General features: G+C 40.5%; 1 protein-coding gene across 1 annotated transcript; it reads left to right on the forward strand.

The window, feature by feature from the left end:
* The first annotated feature begins 695 nt into the window (after window positions 1–695).
* On the forward strand, window positions 696–3,076 carry LOC122034013 (exocyst complex component EXO70B1-like). Its single transcript, XM_042593151.1, has one exon. The coding sequence runs from the start codon at window positions 696–698 to the stop codon at window positions 2,928–2,930; it is 2,235 nt and encodes a 744-aa protein (XP_042449085.1). The 3' UTR covers window positions 2,931–3,076.
* The last annotated feature ends 22,397 nt before the right edge of the window (window positions 3,077–25,473 follow it).

The following is a 25,473-nucleotide window of genomic DNA, read 5'->3' on the forward strand; positions in this document are numbered from 1 at the left end:
TGTTGCACAATAATTCTACTCATGAAGTGAACAGAAAAGTAATGAGATAGATGATGAACCTTTTAAAGAGTTCATGTCAAATATGGGCTCTCTTCAAACAATCTCACTGCAAGAATCTTCAACCACTCAAAAGTCAAACTTCAAATTTTATTATTATGTTTAAGTGAAGAAGATGAAAGGTAATTGACCTGACATATTTTTGTAAATCTCTCTGTTTATGGGCTGTTGGTGGGTATAAACAAATTTGATGATATTACTATGTCAACAAATAATGCACATGACTATTTTAAAATACTTGACTATTGTAACATTTATATACAATGATTTAGTTTTTTCCATGAAACACTACTACTATAATTAACTTTAAATTTGCCCCAAAAGAGAAAAGAAACAAATGGGAAGTATTTATTGATACAAGTCAGGATTCTTGAGATTTGGAAGGTCGCCTTCAAATCCTTTTTAGTCACATTTTGAATGTAGCGATTTCTATCAGCAACAATTGCAAGGCTCTCTCAATCCATCAAAAAGTCAACTCTTTCATGAATTAGGCGTGTAATAAATCAGCCGAAAAGATTATATGATTGAATGAATAATCGAAGAACATGTATAGAACTTGTCCTAAAATACAAGCAAGCCTAACCATATCTGACAGGGAGGAGAAAATCCAATGGACAAGATCAGTTGTAATGCATATGATGGCGTCCCACGAGACTTGGTCAATGTGTATAGCTGACAACAGGACAGCACTTCAAATCTCCATCGCTCTTCTTCCTTCGTTTCCGCCACGATTTGTCTTCCTCGTTGACGCCCCTCGTTTCTATTCTACCCTTCTCCCCTTTGTGACAAACAACGAAGCTCCGATGGAGAGAAACCACCCTCATCTCCCTCAAAAATGCAGCAGCTTCGCCTCCATCGGCGACGAGAAGCACCGCGAGATGGACCGCAACCTCTCCTTGGGCAATATCAAACTGGTGTATGGCCACGAGAAGAAGGAGAGGCAAGCGGGGGACACGATTCGAGAGGAGGGCGAGGGAGAGGAGGCAACAGAGAATTCGAACGCGGAGCAAACCGGAGCCAGCCTCAGCGCCATCTCCGACGATATCGACAAGTTCATCGCCCTTCTTCTCTCCGTCGACGAAGGCGGAGAGAGGCCGGAGATCCCTGAGTCTACCATCAACAAATTTGTGGAGTTGGTGGAGAAGGAGATAGCCAAGTACGAGTCCGGCGAGGCGAAGTGGACTGGCGAGGAGGAGGAGGAGGAGGAACCGTCGCTTCTCCATGCGATTGAGAGGGTATATAAGCTGACGGAGGCGGCGAGCAGCTTCTCGTCGGAGACCAATTACTTCCAAACAATGAACCGTGCCGGTGTCCTGCTTCACCAAGCAATGTGCCTGCTCGAGGACGAGTTCTACGCTCTGCTTCAGGATCCACACGCAAGTAAGCCTGATCCCGGGAGCTGCAGCACGAAGGTGAAAGGCCCGATCTCGTCTGCTCAAGTCCATGACTCTCCGGAACCCACTGCCTGCGAGTCGCCACTGCCGTACCCACCGGAGACAGTGCAGCGGCTGCGTATGATCGCGCGCGCTATGGTCGGCGCGGGCTACTCGATCGAGTGCTGCCAGGTGTTCGCAATGGCGCGGCGCAACGCCTTCGACGCGGCTTTGCCGAGGCTCGGCTTGGAAAGGGTTAGCATCGAGGACGTGTCAAAGATGGCATGGGAGTCGCTCGAGGGCGACGTAGGGTCGTGGATCAAGGCCTTCCAGCACGCCACGACGGCCGTCTTTCCCGCTGAGCACGCTCTCTGCGAGGCCGTCTTCGCCGGCCATCGCGACGTATCCGATCGCTTGTTCTGTGCCTTCGCGCGCGCTGCCTTCATCCAGCTGCTCACCTTCCCGGAGGCCGTCTCCATGACCAAGCGCTCCGCCGAGAAGCTCTTCAAGGTGCTTGACATCTACGAGACGCTGCGAGATGCGGCGCCGAGCGTGGATGCTCTGCTTCCCAACGCGCCGGAAGCAGGGCGAGACCAGGGCTCCTGCGCGGAATGGATCACTGGTCCCAAGACGGAGATCATGGCGGTAAAGTGCCGAATAGGGGAGGCAGCGGCCGCCATCTTCTGCGACCTGGAGAGCAGCATCAAGGCGGACAACAACAAGATGCCGGTGCCGGGAGGCGCCGTGCATCCGCTCACCCGCTACGTGATGAACTACCTAAAGTACGCATGCGAATACAGGGCAACGCTGGAGCAAGTGTTTAGAGAGCACAAAAAGTCGGATAATTCGTCGGCCTACGACGAAGAATGCAGCAGAAATGGCGCCGCCGAGAACGAGGAGACTTTTTCGGTGCAGCTGTTGGAAGTGATGAACCTACTGCACTCGAACCTAGAGGCAAAGTCGAGACTGTACAAAGACCTGGCGCTTTGCAACATCTTCATGATGAACAACGGGCGGTACGTGGCGAAAAAGGTCAAAGGATCGCCGGAGATCCACCAGATATTAGGGGAAAACTGGTACCGGCGGCGATCGTCAGAACTCCGGCAATACCACAAGAACTATCAGCGGGAGACGTGGTCGCGGGTGCTGACGTCCCTTCGAGACGAAGGGCTGACGACGCATGGTAGGAGCGGCAGCGGGGTGGCGAAGCCGGTGCTGAAGGAGCGGTTCAAGAGCTTCAACGCCATGATCGACGAGATTCATAAGACGCAGAGCGCGTGGGTGGTGAGCGACGAGCAGATGCAGTCGGAGCTCCGCGTGTCGGTGTCGGCGGTGATCGTGCCGGCCTACCGCTCCTTCCTCGGCCGCTTCTCGCAGCACCTCGATCCTGGAAGGCAGACCGAGAAGTACATCAAGTTCGCGCCAGATGACCTCGAGAGCCTGATTGATGGGCTGTTCGAGGGTAACCAATCGGCCACGCCCAGCAAACGGAGATCGTGAGATATCGCCGGCGACGGCAAGAGGAAGAAAGATGTTATAACGGCGCCCATGTTATAATCGATCGATTGATTAATCTATTTTTTGGGGGGTGCAGTATCGAAAGTTATTAATTCTGTTGTTTCATTTGTAATCAATTAAGAAGCTTTGCGATGTGAATGGAAGAGTAGTGCATCAAGTTCTTGTTGTTGTAGATCTTGAGATGGATCATGTCCAAAAAAGCATGCTAATTTAGGAAATATTCAAATATCTTCGTGACAGATAGTGCAACGCATGTTGGGAGGGTGATGCACTTCTGCATCGCGAGATATAATATATTCTTTTAACTGAACACCATGATTTAATTAGAAAATTTAAATCCTAGAAATAAAATCTAAATCTAAATAGTTTGTTTTACTGAATCATGTACATAAATTTACAAAATATTCATTTGAAAGTTTCAAAATAATTAAATCATGTATTTATTTTTGATTTTACCCTTATCAAGTTATCAGTCGACTGTTATTATAAAGTAGTCGAATTGATTTGGTTCTATATCGAAATATTAAATTTTTAATCAAATCAGATGAATGAGTTTTGAAATCAATCGAACTGATTTATTTTTTTTATTTTTTTTTAAATTAAAATTGATTTTAAATTAAATCGGTTGATAGACGAAACGACCTCGGATTAATATAAAACTAGTTCCTATGTGTTCGTCTATCTCTCTTGATTATATTCATGCTCTCAAATGTCAATTTGACATTTGGTATATCAGTCGATTTTGTTCAAAATCGGCTAATGAACCAAATGACCTCGGATTAACATGAAACACATTCTTATATGTTCGTCTACCTATCCTGATTATATCAATGCCCTCAAACTTCAATTTAACACAATATATTGAGAATAATAATTTTTTAAACACGAATATGTTTGAAAAATTTAATTCATGTTCAAAAAAAATATTATTCTCAATATATTGGGTCAAATTAAAGTTTAAGGACATGGATATAATCAGGAGAGGTAGATGTTGGATCAATACGCACATGAGAGGGGGATGAATCACATGGTTTTTTAAAACTGGTCTTTTTCATTTTTTTAAGAACTCAGTACACAGCGAAAAACTACGAGAAAAGACGGAAATAGAAAATCAAGTAAAATAACACACGTTCGATTTTACTTGGTTCGGAACCTTTGGCAACTCCTACTCCAAGACCCAAGTCTCGCGGACTTATCGATGGGCAATCCACTAAAATACATTTTCCGGTACCTCCGGAAAAGGGAATCGAGTACAAAAAGACGGAACAAGTGCAACACCCTGCACTTATCCTATTGCAAATACTTAAATACATAAATTACAGCTAGTTACCCAGCACCTTTGAAGATTGTCAGCTTAGGCTCGGTGTCGGTCGATTCCTCGGCAGTAGTCAAGCGCAACAGTGTTGTAGCAGAGTCACGGCAGTAGGCCAGAGTAGTCGAAACCTCAATCGGATGCGTAAAAGCTTGTATGTGAGTTGTGTCTTGAATCATGCACAAACATGCATGGCTTATATAAACTGTAGAAGGCGCCTTCAACCTCCTCCAAGGCACCTCCACAAGGAAATATTATCTCCCTATCTTCGATGATGATAAAATCTGCAAACTGTAAATTTTATCCTCTGAAATGAGCCTTCAAAGAACTTCAAGGCGACTTCAAAGCAAGCTCAAGGCGCCTTCCACTGCTTGAAGGCGCCTCCGACTACTGGTCCGACACAATAATCTTTCGAAGGTCATAACTTTTGACTCCGAACTCGGAATCAAGCTCCGTCAGTTGCTACGCGTGTAGAATTCGAAGGTCTACATTTTTCTCTACAACATAGAGTTAGAAAAATATATTTATGAATATTTTACAAAGATTTATGAGTTAGATCTTGCCATCCCGAGACTAAAATCTAGCCAGGGTCTCAATTTAGGTTTTCGAAATAAATTGGACCGACGTCTACTATCCTCTCAAACGGGGTGTGTCCTCACCGAGTCACTCTCCTCTTGTAACTTACCTTTACTTACCAGTTTGACAGTTATCCGATATATAAACCCAACTGGACTTCCTGCTAGATATCCTGTCGGCCTGTTGACCTATCTGGACTTCGTACCAGCTATCCGGTCAGCTCGTTGACTTAGCTGGACTTCGTACCAGCTATCCGATCAACTCGTTGACCTAGCTAGACTTCACACCGGCTATCCTGTCTGCTAGTTGACATAGCTGGACTTCCCGCCAAATATTCGATCGACCCGTCGACCTATTTGGATCTCTTGCTAGATATCCGGTCGGCCCATTGATCTATCTGGACTTCTTGCTAGATATCTGGTCCTTTGGATTCGTCAATTCCTGCACACTCAGTAAAGCCATTAGACAAACACTACATCTAACTTTAACATATTTGTCATACATCAAAAATAGATTATTAGTGTAACCTGCACCAATAGTAGACGAACATATAAGAACGTGTAGAACGTGTTTCATGTCAAGCCCTTCTCGGCTAAAAGTTCCTAACTACCAGAAGTCGCCAGATGGAACACTTTGTGGCAAGCCCTGCTCGGTTAAAAGTTCTTGCTCTTTAGCAAGAAATTCTTTGTCCTCCAGAATAATCACCTTGTCAACTAAGGCCTACAAAATAGTATCGACTGTACAAAATAAAAAAAACGCTTTAGTTAGAAATAAGATAATGGCTAAGGGGTCATTGTTAGAGTGTATACTAAAAGCCTAGCTTTTTGTAAATATTTATTTTGAAATAAAGAATCACATTGGTCAAATGACTACATTTATATGCTAAGTGTAGTTGTTCAATTAATTTATATTGTAGATAACATGGTGTGTGGTGTCACACACAAAAGATCATGTTATCGGTTTCTTATAAGTTATAAAAAGTAGCTTACGACTAAGATGGATAGGAACAAATCATTGGAATAGTCGTAGTGTAATTTGGTATTAGTTTATCTTGACTATAAAATTATACTAGTACACTCTGAGTGTATTGAGCAAGACCATTAAAGGTAGTTTCTTTTTATACTGACTGCATAAAAGAATAAGACCTTTGTTATTATGGAAGTGTGTGCTCTTAATCTTGATATAATAACAAGTGCATATATTTAGTATTTATTTCTTTAATTTATCAGTGGGTGAGTTTTAGTTCGATAAATCAATAGGCCCGATAAGTTGGGAAATAATATTATTTATAGTGTGGGTTGTTGATTATAGAAGGAAACAGTGTCCTGCAATCTAGGTTGATGATGTCCCCAAGAGGAGCTCATAAGGATTGTCATGTAAACCCTACAGGTGGACTTAGTCCGACATGACAATGAAGTTGAGTGGTACTACTCTTGGAGCTAGATATTAATTAAGTGAGTTGTCAGTAACTCATTTAATTAGTGGACATTCTATATCTTAAACACAGGGAGACTAACACACTCATGATAAGAAGGAGCTCATATAGTAATATGGGATTGGTGCGGTAGTTCAATAATAACTCTTTAGTGGCATGAGTTATTATTGATGAACTCAAGTTGGGTGTTCGGGGCGAACACGGGAAGCTCAAGTTCATCAGGAGACCAAAACTAATTCCTCCTCTCGGTCCCTGTCGTAGCCTCTTATTTATAAAGTCTTATACCCACCTAAACCCAACTTCCTACCCACCTTAAGATGGTCGGCCAAGCCTAGCTTGGAGCCCAAGCTAGGGCCGGCCAAACCAAGGAGAGATGGGTGCAAGTAGGTGGCCAGCCCTAGCTTAGAGCCGAAGAAGGTGGTCGGCCACAATAAAAATAAAAAGGATTTTATTTTAAAATCTTTCCTAATGTGGAAGACATGATTTTAAAAGAGAGTTTTAAAATTAAATTTTACCTTTTATAGTTTCTACAAAGGATTAAGAGAAAAGTTTGGTATCTTTCCTTATTTATAGATTGAAAGGAAGATTTTAATTTTGGATAAAACTTTCCTTATTGTAATTATTCATATTCTTTAATAGAGAGATTTTAATTTATAAAAGTTTCCTTTTATAACCAACTATGAAGGGAATTTTAAAAGAGAAATTTTTATTTTAAAAATTTCTGGAAACAAATAAGGAAGTTTTAATTCTGTGTTTAAAACTTTCCTTTTTTGGAGGATTTGATATGGTCGGCCATTGAAAGAATTATGAGGAAGGTTTTATTAAATTTTCCTTCTTAGACATTGGCAAGGAAAATAAGGAAATTTTATTATGTTTTAAAACTTTCCTTATTTGCCAAGACCAAGGAATATAAAAGAGAGGGTAGAGGTGCCTCACCTTAGAACAACACATCTATTATTCCTCTCCTCTATTCCTTGGTGGTGGTCGGCCCTCATCTTCTTCCTCTTCTCCTTTTCTTCTTCTTTGGTGGCCGGTGGCATCAACTCTCAAGGAGATTTTGGTGGCCGGATTTATCTTGGAGAAGAAGTAGAGAAAGGAGGCTTTGTTTCTTAGCATCCCTTGGAGCTTGGTTGGTGGCCGAAGTTCTTCATCTCTAGAAGATTGTTGGTGGCCGAAACTTGCAAGGAGAAGAAGGAGGCTTGGGTGGTTTCTCATCTCGGTAGATCGTCGCTCACACAACATCCGAGATAAGAAGAGGAATACGATAGAAGATCATGAGGTTTATAAGCTACAAAGAGAGGTATAACTAGTTGTCTTCTTCCGCATCATACTAGTTTTCTTTATATGGATTTTGAAATACCAAACACAAGAGGCTAACGATTCTAGGTTTCGAATTATGATTCGATTTTATGTTTCTTTTGTTTTTCGTTCTTGTGATTCGATTGTTCTTAATGGTTAAACCTAGGGTTACTATAAGAAGATTAAATATTGAATTTCGTTGAAAGGCTTTATCTAGGAAGTGGTGGATGATCTCATACCCAAGAAGGCCTAGTGTCTCGCCATGTTTAACCTGGAAGCCAATTTCTGAAATAAATATTTAATCAAATTTGTAACATGGGTGGATTTGGATTAATAATTTTAAGCATCTTTTGCGATCCAAGTCTAAACCTCTAAGAACATATAAGTTGAATTTAGAATCAATAATGTTAAGTTCTGTTTGCGATTTCAAATTTAATTTCTAAAAACACAATAGGTTGTTAGGAATGGTTTGAGACTTGTACAAAATTTTTGTACAGGGAAACCAGTACGATATTCTGAGTAGCAACCAACAGTCATAACTTACTTAAGGAACTAGGCAACCGCTTTTAAATGGGGCTTAAGCCAAATAAATGTAGAAGATCTTCACGCAGCCATTTGTGAATGAAAAAGTGATGACCGGCCAATTTATTAGAATAAGAGAAGTAGGATCCCGTTTGAACCTATTCAGATCAGGAAGAGGGGGAAAAGAGAATGGCCATTTGGTAGACCAAGAGGCAAGCTTAGGCAGTCTCATGAAGAAGAAGTGAGACTTCTAACCTTTATTGGAAGAAGACATTTCTTCAAAGAAGACCATCTTTGAACGGGATTGGAAAAAAAACACCCCAGGTTTTGATTTCTTAGGATAAGCAAATAGAAAAAGATTACTGGGGGTAAAGGCAATGTCAAAAAGAAGTAACAACATATATAGCATGCACATATAACGAAAAGCAGTAAGGACAAACTGTTACAAAGGAATGTCGAAGTATTGCCTGACCTTCGACATGAAAGGAGGAATAGGAAAATGAAGACCAACCATTAGTTGGTCCTTAAAGAAGGAAACGTGATTAGGAGGAGTGCAATGAGGATAAGCATTGGGCTCAGGAATGATAATATGATAATCTTTAGGGATTTCGTACCGAAGGCGGAGGGTGGCTCTATCAGAGTTATTAAAATTCGAGTAGGTATGAGTGTACCAGGGGAAAAATGATTCTTCTACCATGAGAAAATACAAGGATAAGGACTGGATGGGTTACTTATTGGAATCCTGAAAAGAAGAAGCAATAAAGAGAAGTGTGAAGAAGCAGTGGTATTACTTATTGTAATACCCCAGTTCTGAGATTCTGATTAAGTATGGCTTAAAAGGTTAGATGGTACTATCCATATCACCAAGGTGTACCTTCCTTTTCGGAAGTCCAAACTTAAGAACTCCAAAGTTAAGCGTGCTTGGCTTGGAGAAATCTGAGGATGGGTGACCTCCTGGGAAGTTTCCCAGGGTGCGTGCGAGTGAGGACAAAGCACGCTGAAAGGACCTCCAATGGTCTGTGGAGCTAGTCGTCAATCCAATGGCCAATTCTGGTGGCGTTCCCGGTTCAGTCCGGGTGGGGCCCGCCCGGGCCGGAGCGTTACAAATGGTATCAGAGCGACCTTGCGACCGTGAGTGCACCTGTGGTAGGAGCACCCAGGGCACCACCTAGCGAGGGAGATTCTGGGATTTTCCTGTGGTGTGATTCGTGGTTACACAACGAGGACGTTGTATCTTTAAGTGGGGGTGATTGTAATACCCCGGTTCTGAGATTCTAGTTAAGTATGGCTTAAAAGGTTAGATGATACTATCCATATCACCAAGGTGCACCTTCCTTTTCGGAAGCTCAAACTTAAGAACTCCAAAGTTAAGCGTGCTTGGCTTGGAGAAATCTAAGGATGGGTGACCTCCTGGGAAGAGTCTCAGGGTGCGTGCGAGTGAGGACAAAGCACTCTGAAAGGACATTCGGTGGTCTGTGGAGCTAGTCATCAACCCGATGGACAATTCTGGTGGCGTTCCCGGTTCGGTCTGGGTGGGGCCCGTCCGGGCCGGGGCGTTACAAGTTGGTCCTTAAAGTAGGTAACATGATTAGGAGGAGCGCAATAAGGATAAGCGTTGGGCTCGGGAATGATAATATGATAATCTTTAGGGATTTCATACCGAAGGCGAAGGGTGGCTCTATCAGAGTTATTAAAATCTGAGTAGGTATGAGTGTACCAGGGAAAAAATGATTCTCCTACCATGAGAAAATACAAGAATAAGGACTGGATGGGTTACTTATTGGAATCATGAAAAGAAAAAGCAGTAAAGAGAAGTGTGAAGAAGCGAGGAAATGCAAAGGGTTGTAAAGAAAAGAAATCACCGAAGAAGGAGATCAGGGAAGATGAAGGGTAAAGTGTTTAGAATGATGATTGTTTAGGGTTTTTATCTAGTACAATTCAAGGACAGTCGTTCAATTAAAATGGCAAGAAGGAGGAGGATCGTTGATTTACATGGAAGAAGGTGTTGTTGATTCGCGAGGCAGAGCACGCCATCGTGGTTCACTAAGCGAAGAATATCATAAAAGATTAAGAAAATGAGTGGTGATGCCACGTGACATTTATCCATAAATGGATATTTATGAGAGATGTGATGAGTGATGCCTTTTGGCATCTCAAAAAATGATTTTTGGAAATGTCACTAAGTATAAAAAATATGAATTTAAGCATGAATGGTGGAATAACCTTAGTAAGAAGGCGAGCGAAAGAAAATAAGACTTAGGTCTAGTCAGACACCTGCATCTCCTATGACTAGACTTGAAGGGGAGGCTAGTGATGTGAATTATGATGAGTGGATTCAGGAGATGATGTGGAGGTCAAATCAAGATGAGGTGGTGGTCAAAGTGGAGATAAAATGGTATTCATTATTTGGTTCTATTAATCGCTTGGCCTCGGAGTTCCTAAATCTCGTCCGTGTAGCTCCGAAGTAGAACGCTTATATAGGGCCGACTGGTTATAAGCTTGGTAGAATACAAGAACTCTAAGGCCCTATAATGTGTTGGAGTGTATACTGAAAGCCTAAGCTTTGTAAACATTCATTATGAATAAAGAATCACATTTGGTCAAATTGTCTACATTTAGTTGTAGTTGTTCAATTAATTTATATTGTAGATAACATAGTATGTGGTGTCACATGCAGAAGATAATGTTATCAGTACCTTATAAATTATAAACAGTAGCTCACGACCAAAATGGAAAGGAACAAACCATTAGAAGGTCGTAGTGTAATTAGGTATTAGTTTATCTTGACTATATAATTACACTAGTACACTCAGAGTGTATTGAGTAGGACCATTTGAGGTCGTTTCTTTTATACTGACTTTATAAAGAAACAAAGACCTCAGTTATTATGGAAGTGTGTGCTCTTAATCCTAATATAATAACAAGCACATATATTTGATATTTATTTCTTTAATTTATCAATGGGTGAGATTTAGTTCGATGAATCAATAAACCCGATAAGTTGGGAAATGATATCACTTATAGTGTGTGTTGTTGATTATAGAAGGAAACTGTGTCCTAGAGATACTAGGTTGATAATGTCCTCAAGAGGAGCTCATAAGGATTGTCATGTTAAACCCTGCAGGTGGACTTAGTCCGACATGATGATAAAGTTGAGTGGTACTACTCTTGGACTAAGATATTAATTAAATGAGTTGTCAGTAACTCACTTAATTAGTGGACATTCGATATCTTAAACATAGGGAGACTAACACACTCATAATAAGAAGGAGCCCAAAAATGTAATTTGGGATTGGTGCGGTAGTTCAATAATAGTTCTCTAGTGGAATGAATTATTATTGATAAAATTAAGTTGTGTGTTCGGGGCGAACACGGGATGCTTAATTTTATCGGGAGACCAAAACCAATTCCTCCTCTCGGTCCCTATCGTAGCCTCTTATTTATAGAGTACTATACCCACCTATACCCACCTTCTATACCCACCAATAGGGGGCCGGCCAAGCTAGCTTGGGAACCAAGCTAGGGTCGGCCTAGGTATAAATTGGGGTGGCCGGCCCTAGCTTGAACCCAAGCTAGTGGGGGCCGGCCAAATTAAATTAAAAAAGAATTTTAATTTTAATTTTTATTATGTGGAAGAAATAATTTATCAAAGAGAATTAAATTAAAATATCTCTCTTGTAAAAGATCTATAAAAGATTAAAGAAAGAGATTAGATCTCTTTCCTTATTTGTAGATTGGTGAGATGTTTTATTTTCTCTTTAAAATTATTCACATGTTGATAAAATTAAAATTATGGAAATTTCTTTTTATCAACCATGAAGAGATTTTAAAAGAAAATTTTATTTTTTAAAAAATTTCGAAAGACAAATAAGGAAGTTTTAATTGTTGATTAAAATTATCCTATTTGCTCTACATGAGGTGGCCGGCCATTAGAGATTAATTGGGGAAATTTTATTTTATTTTTCTCAATTAAATCATGTCAAGGGAATTAAGGAAATTTTATTGTAATTAAATTTCCTAATTTGCCTAGGCCAAGGAATATAAAAGAAGGGGTGAGGGTGCCTTCACAAGACACAACCTCTATTATTTTCTCTCCCTCTTTTCCTTGGTGTTGTGGCCGGCCATCATCCTCTCCCTCTCTTCCTCTTGTGGTGGCCGAATACTTCATCCCTCTTGGAGTTCTTGTGGTGGCCGGATACTACTTGGAGAAGAAGAAGAAGAAGGAGAGAAAGCTAGCATCTCTTGGAGCTTGGTTGGTGTTTTGATCTTCTTCCTTGGTGAAGCTTTCTTATTGTTGGCCGAACCTAGCTAGGAGGAGAAGAAGGTGGTTGGTGATTTCTCATCTCGGAAGATCGTTGCCCACACAACGTCCGAGGTTAGAAGAGGAATACGGTAGAAGATCAAGAGGTCTTTCTAAAAGGTATAACTAGTAATTTTTCTTTCCGCATCATACTAGTTATTTATGGAAATAATACCAAATACAAGAGGCTTACGATTCTAGAATTTCGAATATGATTTTCGATGTTGTGTTCTTTTGTTTTTTCTTTTCCATGTGATTTGATTGTTCTTTTCGGTTAACCTAAAGTTATTTTAGGAAATTAAATATTAGTTTTCCATAAGAGGTTTTGTCTAGTCGGTGGTGGTTGCTCCCATATCCAAGAAGGCCATGTGCCTCGCCACGTCAGTACTGGGAACCAATTATGGAAATTAATATTTAATGGAATTAATAACTTAAGGTGACTTGGGTCGAACGTGTTAAGTTCCGCAAGAGATCCAAGTCAAAACCTAAAAGAACAAATAGATTAAGTTTTGGATCAAACGTGTTAAGCTCCGCAGGCGATCCAAAATTTAATTTAAAAGAACACATGGTAGCTAGGAAAAGGTTAAGACCTTTGTACAAAATTTTTGTACAGTGGAACCTCTAGGTTTTCCGAGTAGCAACCAACAATTGGTATCAGAGCTAGGGTTTTGCCTCTATGTATTTGGTATTAGGTTAATTATGCACATGTCATACATAATTTAGGCAGGTTAATAGTAGGATGTGCTAACTTTGTGGATGCAGGATCCAACTATTATGGCTTTTAGTTATTATGTGTGTGATTGGACCCTTGGACATGTTAAGGGCATTTATATGTGTGTGCATGATTGTATTAAAATACAGCAGGAGCTGTATTTAGTTTTATTAGGATTTTATTTTTGATCTAGATACATGTACATTCCTTTTATGGAATATAGGATCAAAAATGTAAAATTCTATTTATGTCGCGGATCGAATCTTGCAAAGCGTGGAACCTTCTAAGGACCAGAGGCGCAGCGGAACTAGGAGCAAGATGGATGCGACAGCTAGACCCGGTGGCGGTGGCCAAATATGGCAGCAGCTTGGGATGACAACACACGGAGGACAACTAGAGACAAAAGCCATAATAGTTGAAAATTAGATTTTCTATTTATTGCTTTTATATTGTGCTGTGTGTGCATGTTAGTTTACAAGTTTAGTAGGCTAGCATAGTTAAAATTCCTCATTTATAAATAACTAAGTGGGAGAGGGATTTTTAAGTAAATCTCATGGTCTCCATTACTGGTTTGTAGGTGATGCAAACAAGCTTGCGCGTTGGCTCTGAGTGCCTTCCTCCATAACGGATGAGCTTGTTTGCGGATCACTAGAACAGACTTCCATTTTTGGATGACTATAGGAAGTTAATTAAGAGCGTGTGATCTTCCCCAACGGAAAGGGCATAATCTTATTATGGACTTAGTGTCAAGTAGTGGTATACACTTAGACACATCTAATAATATCCTCCCCATCGGAGTCACTGCTATTATTTGTGTGACCAAATGATACCAACTATTAATTTTATTTGTCAAAAAGTTAGGTTGACAAGATAATAAAATTAATGGGTTAAAACCCTCCTTTTACAAATGTTGAATTAGTATACGTCCACACTAACGTGGCATACAAAATTCACGGTGTTTTGAGGTGTTGGTTAATTTAAAATAGTATTGTTTGAGGAATCAATATTATTCTAAATTTAGAGTTCTGACCAAAAGTTATTTGTGATTCTTAGGATGACTTTCAACCCACTGTCCATCATACTTCAACAGAATAGACTTACTGGACCTAATTACATAGATTGGAAAAGGACCTGGACATTGTCCTTACTGCTGAAAGCTATAAATTTGTACTAACTGAGCCTTGTCCTGATGCACTCACTGGTGAATCTACCCAAGAGGAGATTGAATATCATAGGAAATGGGTAAAAGCAGATGAGATGGCGCGGTGTTACATTTTGGCTTCAATGTCAAATGTATTGCAACATCAGCATCAAGATTTACCAACAACCTATGATATTATGAACAATCTCAACGAACTCTTTGGTCATCAGGATAGGGCTTCTAGGCAAGAAGCCATGAGAAAGATAATGACAGCCACCATGCAAGAGGGTACTCCTGTGAGGGATCATATCCTAAAGATGATAGCTTATCTGAACGAGATACAGATCCTTGGAGGAGAAATTGATGGGGAAACCCAGATCGATATGATCCTCCAAACGCTACCTAGAAGTTTTGAGCAGTTCCGCCTGAACTATAATATGAATAAGAGGATTTATTCATTAGCGAAACTACTGACAAAACTTCAAGCAGCAGAAGGATTATTTCGTCACAATGCTCAAATTCACTATGCTGAAAATGGTTCTACTTCTAAACCGAGAGGAAAGAAGAAGAAGAAACAAGCTGGTTCAGCAAAGAAAGTGAATAAATCTCATAGTACGGGATTTAAAGCTGGAATGAAGAAGCCGAAGGGCAAGTGCTTCATCTGCAAGTAGGCAGGACATTGGAAGATGGACTGTCCTCGTAGGAACCAAAACAAAGGTATATCTCATGCTCTAGTTGTTGAAACATGTTTAGCGGTGTTATCTACCAGCACCTGGTGTGTAGATACGGGAGCCACTGATCATGTCTGCAATTCCCTGCAGGGGTTCCAGGAAACCCGACGACTATCTGAAGGAGAGATTACCGTCTACATGGGCAATGCTACTAAGGTGGCAGCTGTTGCAGTGGGAGACGTCTACTTATCTTTTAGTAGAAATAGAAATTTGATTTTAAGAAATTGTCTTTATGTACCCAGTTTTAGAAAGAATTTAATTTCAGTTTCTAAACTGTTTTTAGATGGATATTCAGTTTCTTTTGGTAACGATGTAGTTATTAAAAGAAATAAAGTGATTATCTGTTCTGGTGCATTAGTTGGCAATTTGTATACTTTAAATCCAATTTCTTCCACAAAGCAAAACATGGAAATTTATAACTCATCTTCTAATTCTAATAAGAGAAAAGAACCTTCGGAAATGAACCAAGCATATCTTTGGCATCTAAGGCTTGGTCATATTAACTTAAGTAGGATTCAGAGGCTTATAGCCGATGGACTTTTGAGTTCATTAGAGTTGGAAAATTTTCCAACTTGTGAATCTTGCTTAGAAGGTAAAATGACCAAGAGGTCGTTCAAGGCCAAGGGGTATAGAGACAAAGAAGTGTTAGAATTGGTTCATTCTGATTTGTGTGGTCCTATGTCTGTCCAAGCAAGAGGTGGTTTTGAATATTTTATCTCTTTTATAGACGATTATTCAAGATACGGATATATTTACCTAATGCGCCACAAGTCCGAGTGCTTTGATAAGTTCAAAGAATACAAGGCTGATGTGGAGAAACGACTAGGTAAAAGTATCAAGACACTACGGTCTGATCGTGGTGGTGAATACCTCTTAGGAGAGTTTAGGAATTACTTATCAGAGGCCGGGATTCAATCCCAATTGTCTGCACCTGGAACACCCCAACAGAATGGTGTAGCAGAACGAAGGAATAGGACTCTTATGGAGATGGTTAGATCGATGATGAGTTATTCAGAATTACCAAATTCGTTTTGGGGATATACTCTGGAAACAGCAGTATACGTTCTGAACTTAGTACCTTCTAAATCAGTTTCTTCTACTCCCATAAAATTGTGGAATGGGCGAAAACCCAGTCTAAGACATATTCAGATTTGGGGTAGTCCAGCACATGTGCTGAAACCAGATGCTGATAAGTTAGAATCCCGTACAGAAGTTCGCGTGTTTGTAGGATATCCCAAAGGAACGAAAGGTGGTTTATTTTATAGTCCTAAAGACCAAAAGGTCATTGTTAGCACCAATGCCCGCTTTTAGAAGAAGACTATATAATGGATCACAAGCCCGAGCAAAGTTGTTTTAGAAGAACTTAAAGAGGACACGTCTACTTCAGTCAACAAGACAAGATGAAGTACCACAAGAGACCGCAACACGTGTCACACATGATACACAACCACGAATGCCTCGTCGTAGTGGGAGGGTTGTAAGGCGACTGAAAGATTCATGTTTTGGGAGAGTCTTGGACTTGATCCGGGTAAACATGAACCTGATCCACGAACATATGAGAAAGCACTCCAAGATATAGATGCAAGATCTTGGCAAAAGGCAATGAATTCGAAATAGAGTCTATGTACTCTAATAAGGTCGGGAGCTTGTAGAACCATGGTGTAAAAGCTGGATGCAAGTGGATCTACAAAAGGAAAAGAGGGATGACGTGAAGGTAGAAACCTTCAAAGCTAGGCTTGTTGCGAAAGGGTACACTCAGAAAGAGGGAATCGATTATGAGGAAACCTTTTCACCGGTAGCCATGCTTAAGTCTATCCGGATACTCTTATCCATTGCTGCTCATATGGATTATGAGATTTGGCAAATGGATGTCAAGACATCTTTCCTTAATGGAAGTCTTGAAGAGAACATCCATATGAAGCAACCAGAAGAGTTCATTGAAAAAGGCAAAGAGCATCTAGTGTGCAAGCTCAATCGGTCCATTTATGGACTGAAGCAAGCTTCAAGGTCTTGGAACATCCGGTTTAATGAAGTAATCTAGTCGTATGGATTTATTCAGTGTCCGGATGAGTCTTGTGTATACAAGAAGTGTAACGGAAACGTGGTGGTATTTCAAAGTGGAGATAAAATGGTATTCATTATTTGGTTCTATTAATCGCTTGGCCTCGGAGTTCCTAAATCTCGTCCGTGTAGCTCCGAAGTAGAACGCTTGTATAGGGTCGACTGGTTATAAGCTTGGTAGAATACAAGAACTCTAAGGCCCTATGATGAAAATAAGAAATAGGGCGTTGGGTCAGTTAATGGTCGGTTGGACTTAGAAGAATTCGGTCAAATGAAAGGTCGTTCAGGCTCTATGTATTTAAACCTTAACATGCAATCGGTCAAGCAAAGGCCGATCAAACATAAGGTTCTCTGTGAACATCCGACCGACAAAGGCCGGGCAGACCCAAAGATATTTAACATTATATATATAGCTCTCGATATACGTTCAGTCGAGTAAAGGTTGAACGAACATAAGGTTCTCTGTGAACACTCAGTGGAGGTAAAGCTCAGACAGACCCAAAGATACTTGACCTTCTATAGAGTTCTCAATACATTTTCGGTCGGGTAAAGTCTAAACAAACATAAGGTTCTCTGTGAACACGTGGTCGGGCCAAGCCCGGACAGACCCAGAGATACTTGACCTTCTATAGAGTTCTCAATACGCGTTCGACCGGGTAAACGCTGAACGAACATAAGGTTCTCTGTGAACACCCAACCGGGTAAAGCCTGGACGAACCCAGAGATACTTGACCTTCTATAGAGTTCTCAATACGCGTTCCACCGGGTAAAGGCTGAATGAATATAAGGTTCTCTGTGAACATCCGACCGAGTAAGGGTCGGACGGACTATCCTGAAAGAGGTACATTTGTGGATAGAAAAAAGATTCCTCAGAACTATCCTGAAACACCCAGGTTGTACTTTCTTCTATCACCTAACAAACTCTAACAAACCGGGGACCACCTCAAGATTGCAGAAGTTATGTGAGATGGTATAAAAAGGAAAATTCTCTTCGCTGGCAAGGTACACAAATATTTACATCTGAAGTCCTACTTTCTTATATTTTTGCTACTGGTCTTCTTCCACTTTCAAGAGAAGAGACTGACTTGAGCATCGGAGGTCCTAGCCAGGGATTCGTTGGCTCGTTTGACTGTGTACAGGATCGTTGAGGAGTTCATTCAGATCTCGAGAAGCTCATTATTCTTCAACCAATCACCCATCGGAGCTAGCACACCATCTCATAGCCTTCAAATAGGATCAAGTTATATATATATATATATATATATATATATATATATATATATATATATATATATATATATATATATAATCCTGTCCAAGTGTTGAGTCGATGAACGCTGGGTATGTGGTGCTCCCGGTGATGACGTGTAGACCTTCGACTGCTGCGAACTTCCGGCGAGAACCTACAAGCACAAAACCGAGCCGGGAAGGGGTTCCCGGCAACGGCCCTCCGATGCTCAAGTCAACTCCGGCAGAAAGAGAGAATGACGAGAATGATCACTGTAGCTACAGTGATATAGAATGCATACCTCCGTCGGAGTCTGGGAGTCTTTATATAGGGCTCTCGGGAGGATGTGTGCACGTATCCCAAAGCGTGGACGCTCCTCAAAGCATACCTGAAGTGGCCGTGTCAGAAAAGTGTGTCTGACACCATACCGCAACTTTCCGAGCATATCCCTGACAGGACAGTGGAAACTTCCACCGTACGATTCTCTGTATGGCCCAGCCGCCGACCATGCTGCCCATCGGCGGCAGTTGTCTCGAGGTGGATGTCACCCACTGCCCCTTTTGTCCTCTTCTGCTTTGTTTGTCTATTACCGGGCCGAGCAGGATGGCCGCTTAAGCCTCCCAGCATCCGATCAAGGGCCGTGCTGACCCGAGCGGGAAGACCGCTCGGCCACACACTCGGACGAGCCGCACTATTTGACTTGGCGTTCAGCCGGGCGGACAGACCGCTCGGCCGACCAGCTCCCCTTCTGAGCATCGGCAACCTGACCTACGGTTCGGTTCGACTGTGTGCTGGTTCGGCTGCTTTCTCGGCTGATAAGCCAAGTCTTGTCTCCTATCGGCGGGAACCATTGGCGGACCCCTTGGACTTTGACTTCTCGGCCCACGTGTCGTTGACCACTACCGATATGGGCCCCCTCATCCTTATCCCCGGATCACTTGTCTTCCCCTCAAGTCTAGTCGAAGGAGGTTGTAGGTCCGACTGACTAGACTATTAGCTCAGTGGTCTGATGGCCGCTCGACCACTGATGTAAATGTTTTTCTGCACTGGCCCAATGAAAGCGCCCTTCGGCCGTTCGGCGAATTGCCTGATAGAACTTGTTTCATTTCTTTCCGCTAGCTGCCGGGTCGGTTGTAAGTCGATCCATGCTGACGTTTTTAGAATCTCTTCAACATTCGTGCAAATCCTTGTCATTAAGGCCGAGCATGCATCCCAGAACACGTAATGGCGCTCATTAAATGTGATCCTATGCCCGGGCGCCACGTGGCGCTGTCGCCATCATCATGCAGCGGTGGCGTCACTTCCGATGGGACCCTCGGCTGTTTGAAATGAACGGTCAGATGCAGGCCTCGGGTCCCGTGACCTGAATCCGACGGCTGGGCAACATCGGGCCCATCCTTGTAAAGCCTTCATCGCTATCCCCCGCCGCACTTCTGCGTTCGAGCATTCAGAGGCCTTCGTTCGCGCTCCGTGCTCCAGCGAACCAGTTTCCCAGCGTCCCGGCAATCTCTCGCCTCCTCTCTCCATCATCCTTTCCTGTAAGGATTCCCTGCCCTTTATCTTCTTCTTTGTGCTTTCTTTAGTATTCTAGCAATATCTGTGTTCGTTCAGTGTTGTTCCAATCTTCTCTTTCATCCATCCTTCTGTTCTCTGGTTCTTGCTTTTTCTACTGTTCCGGCGATGGCGAGCACCTCGCAATAGTCTAATCCCTCTCCCGGCCTCGGGTATACGACCATGGAGAGCCAGTTCGATGAGGGTGACGCGACGAACTTCGTCCGCGACTTCGAACTCCCATCTGCCTATAGATTAATATTAGCTACCTCATCCGATCGGCCACACGACCCGCCGCCCGGCACTACTTGTTTCTTCCGATACCAGTTTGTAGCTGGTCTGTGTTTTCCTCTACATCCGTTTACCCTTGAAGTGTGTAATTACTTCCGCCTCCCGCTCGGCCAACTCGTCCCAAACTCATTCAGGTTATTGTGTGGAGTGGTCGTCCTCTTTAGGTTGCACGGCATTCCCTTAGTCCCCAAGATTTTCCATTATTTCTACAATCCCAAACAGTACGAGTGGGGCACTTTCCTCTTCCAGTCGCGGATCGGCCTTGTTTTCTTAGATAAAATGTCGACCTCGAATAAATATTGGAAGGAGTATTACTTTTACCTTCGTCTTCCCGATCTATCAGCTTTCCGAACCAAATGGAAGACCGTCGTGTCGACCCCGCCGGACCTTGGTAAATACAAGATCCAGCCAGCCTACCTCCATGCAGCCAGCCTACCTCCATGCAGCCAACCAACTGGCCGGGCAGAAGTTCAACATCCATAAACTGCTTTGTGAGGGTGTGCTGTACATATTCGGATTAAGTCCTATCCGAACGAAGCTTCCGAGCAGCATGGGTAAGCGTTTTCCTCGCCCCCTTTCCTTTTGATCTAACTGATTTATTATTCTTTTATGCAGCCGACATCATGTGGCGCGCCAAGGCCACTGATCGAATGAAGTTGAGGGCCGTCGAGATAGAGGCGGCAACAGCTAAGGAGATGGTCGACCGGGGCATTGAGCCGGTCGGCTCACACGAGGGTGAGAGCGAAGAATATCCACCCGTCGTCGGAGAGTCGGCCGTTCAAGAACTTACAGCTGAGGCAGTCGGTGATGCTACTTCGTCTGCTGGACATCCTACGCCGGAGGACTTTGGGCCCTCGGCCGACAATGCTCCGCTAGTGACACGCAAGCGGCGCCGGACGAATCCTCCTGCCCATTCAGCTACATCTGTGGAACCGGTGTCAGAGCAGGTCGGCGCTCCTTCTGCAGCAGTCGACCCAGCCCCCGTTTCGGTCGAGGTAATTTCCTCGGATCGAACTCCCTCACAACTCGATCTACCAGTGGCTTCCCTCGAACCGCAGCCCGTCAGTTCTCTGCCCCGAGCCCCTCGTCGGCTTAGGCGCTCGGGCATAATCTCCGCTCCGCTTGGCGAGTCGTCCGGTCGCTCAACTTCAGCCCAATCTGATCCGAGTGGCCGTTGAGTGATTAAAGCAATCCTACACACTACAAGAATATATGCTTTTAACGACATTTAAAAGTGTCATCATATACTACTTATACCGACACTTTTAATATAGTGACATTAAGTCAAAATGTCCTCTATAGTGATGTCGTCCAAAGTCTCATGACATTTCCTAATGTCACTATAGCATTAAAATAATCACACCATTAATGTCATAAATAACTATTATAGTGACAAAAAAAATGTCACTATAAAATTTGTAATGACATTTATGCATGCCTTGTTATTATAGTAATGATGACAAATTTATATGTCCTTTAAAATCATTTAACAGGACAACTATAAGTGTTTTGTATTTTATTTATAGTGACAATAAAAAATGTCCTTAATGATAGTTTATAAGGTTAATTTAAAATGCTTCATTATGTAATTTGTAATGACACTTACAAATTAAATGTCCTCTATATTAGTCTATAAAGACATTAAAAATTATCATTAATAGTTATTTATGATGATTTTTTGAAAGGTCTCAAGCAAGGTTGATATTCTATTATGATATAAAAATGACATATATTATGAAATATGTCATCCATTTTCATGACATAATATTCACGCATATAACATATTAACATAAATACACATAAAAGTTTTAAAATAAAAATTAAAATGCTAATCAATAATTGTCATTAATTTTCCAATCCATAAGGCTTTGTCACATCAAAAAATATTTATATATCAATTACAAATGTACCCAATGTATTTAGTTTAAGAACTATAAAAAATCAAGTCTCGTAAAGCAAAACATAACCAAACTTGTGATGCATCTTCATTCTTCAACCATCACTTCTTAAACAAAATCCAATATTCTTGTCACCTACAATAAAAATTCATATATTTGTGTAAATAAAATAAAGTAAAAAAAACATAAACTAAAGAGACTAAAATTTAATTTGAACTAGTGAATATTTATCAAATGATAAGCCGGGAAAGCTCCACAACATCAAATATAATTAGTTTTAAAAGACACTAACATTAACATTTACCTTACTATTGTGCCACAAAACTCCAAATGCACCTAGTAGAAGTCTTCTTCATTAACCGTCAACTACAATTATAATTAAAAAGTGTCATAACATGATGGACATATATAATAAATAGTAGTTCATTAAAAAGTTGCACATCATACCAAATGACAAGGCCAAGCTATCATTCCTCCAAGTGCATCCTCAAACCTTTGTAAAAGATCATATGGCCTAATCAAACTCTCTTCTCGTTCTAGGACAACTAGAACTTGTATTTCACACCAATTTGGTCCCAACACTTATCTTCCTACTTCAGTATTTGGATCCATGCTACGAACAACTCCTTTTGCCACAATTTTCGTCGAATCAAATAGACTTTTTATTGAGACAGAACATCCAATCTAACAATGAAAAAAGAGAAGGTTATGATGAAAACAAATATGATATACCATCAGCAACAACAATTATGCTACATAAGATTATACATTATTATTCAATCTAACTGAATTCTCAACTTCTCACAATAAGCAATAATACACATACTAGAAATCAATAACTGACTAACTCAATATAATTATAATCTCACACAAAAACATATATAGCTTAGAAGAAAGCAGACTCTAACTTATTAATACAAGTGAATTGGCAGTAGAATGAAATTTTTGTAGAAAGTAAACAAGACTTGAAAAATCTCACACAAAAACATAGCTTACAAGAAATTAATAAATGGCTAACTCAAGATAATTATAATCTCACACAAAACATATATAGCTTACAAGAAAGCAAACTCTAACTCATTATGGCACGTCAAATAACACATAATATCAAAATAAACAACAAAAAAGCATTTATGCATCTAACTTATATTCTTAACCCCAAGACTATGCCGAATCAACAAAGTACTAACTCAATATAATAATAAAGTAATAAAACTAGATAAAGACTTTACCCTTAGAGATAAACTAACTGGATCAGGAAGTAATGGACTACTAGTTGATGTTGTGTGTTGTATACTGTTGTAATTTGAACCAAGGTTTTGGTTTGATTGATTGGCAATCTTTGATTCTAACATTGCAATGTGTTGGCCTTGCTTTCTAACTTGTTCATCCATTTTTTCTAACTTTCTCTTTTGCTCCATCACTATTCTGTTGCATGTACTACGGCTTGGAACTTCTCCCCATAAATCAGATGGGTTAACACCATCACCAAACATACGTACTCGGCCTGGTCTATCTGGTCCAATGATTTGAGCAAATATGTTATTTTGACCAACTTGATCATCCTCATCTTCAGGAAGTTGATTTTCTAGTTCTTTCATTGCAGCCTTTACCAAAAAATCAAAAGCCATAATTTATACATAGTCATGATGAAAACAAATATCTTTGAAAGTAATAAAAATGAAGTTTATAATGTAACTTACCAATTTTTCTGCCACAATGTTGCTTGAGGGGCTTCCATTAGCATGAGTGAAGCAAGCATGGAATAATTCGACTCGTGATGGAGGTCGCCCCTTTTCTTTTCCCTAAAATTACAATTGTTAAAAATTTGTATATTCTAATGCATGTCAATTATAAGATTAATAAGATAAATTACCAATTTTTGTTGCACTTGAGCAAAAGATCTTCTTCCAGTTGTCTGATTCATTATCTTTTGCTTCCGAGCAATCTTATTTTTTTCACTTCGTTCCTAATATATTAATTCAAAAATTGATACAAAATACAAAAGGAAAAGTGAAAATTTTCTAAATAGATAAAATGTTATATACCTTTGATTTTTCTGAATTCCACTGAAGAACTAATTTGACATATTGCTCTACAAAAGCTCTATTATCTCTTTCTTCTAGAAGAACTTGCATTGGCAACTCAGGATCATAATACTTCTTTTTTAGTTCTGCCTTCCAATTTCTCCATTTTTTTGCTATTGAACGCAGTGTCCAACTTTCTGTTCCAGGAGGAAGGTCATACTTTTCCTACACAGGCATTTAGACAATTTACCCAAATAATAAAAAATTATTTAATAATAAATTTAAACAATAATATTTTTATTACCTTTATAACATCTAACATTTTTTTCTTATTTTCTGGGGGCATTTTATACCAATCTTCCACGTCAATTGGACAAAATTTACCATTTCTTGCCAAAGTACCTAAAAAATCAGCAAATTTATTTCTTCTTGATCCTATAGGGCGTCCCATACCATCACATTGGATCTTAATACGTGGTAGCATACTAGGTCGACCCCAAATTTCTTTCATAAATGTAGGGCCTCTAGTATTCTTCTTAGCATTAGGAGATTCACTTTCACTATCTACATATAGAACAAAAAAGATAAATAAATGGTTGAATAAATACAGTGAAATAATTTATTACATTCTTCGCACAAGTTACCTTGATCAAATTCTTCATCCATAAAATCATTTTCAACAATATAATTTGAAGCTTGTAACTCAATGTCTTTCTGATTTGAAGCTTCATCTATTTGGTTATTTGATGCACCTTGAATGTTTTGACAATCTGCACAAGTATTTGTTTGAACAAATTATAAATAACTTGAGTTTTAAATTATAATCAAGCAAATTTTGAAGTTAATCCTCATATTGAAAATTGCAAGTTATGTTAAAATAAGTAAGCCTCATAATAGCTAATGAATAGTACATTATGATTCTTCGCATTGTCACAAATCTACAACCAAGCAGTTGCACAATCATTCACAAATCTGCTTTAATTGAATTCACTAAACATAAAGCTAGATTATATACTTGAAGGAGATAAAAAATGAAGCAAATGCTGGATTTTCCATGTAATTATGATTAAACATTAAATGTGTGGGAATTTACTAGAATCTACTCCTACATGAAGCAAATGAATAAAAACTACAAGAAAAGTTTACCTACTGTGTTATGACTTTAGAAGAACATGCTGGATTTTTCATGTATGCTGGCCTTTAATATAGAGGGCTACAAGATGATTATATCTTAGGTCAAGACACTTCAAATCCATCATAAACCAAAGGGAAAATAGTTTCTACTTACTAGAGGATTGAATGGACCTAAAAGGAAGCTCTAACTTGCTGTTTTGGGTGCTGAACTAAGGAGGCAGCTGCCTTCTTGCCGCATTCCTTGCTGCTGTGGTTGGTTGCAGAAATCACAGAAAATAGGGAGCTTAGTGCAGGATATTCAGTGGAG

This window comes from Zingiber officinale, chromosome 11B (genome assembly GCF_018446385.1).
Source record: "Zingiber officinale cultivar Zhangliang chromosome 11B, Zo_v1.1, whole genome shotgun sequence".
Lineage (NCBI taxonomy): Eukaryota > Viridiplantae > Streptophyta > Magnoliopsida > Zingiberales > Zingiberaceae > Zingiber > Zingiber officinale.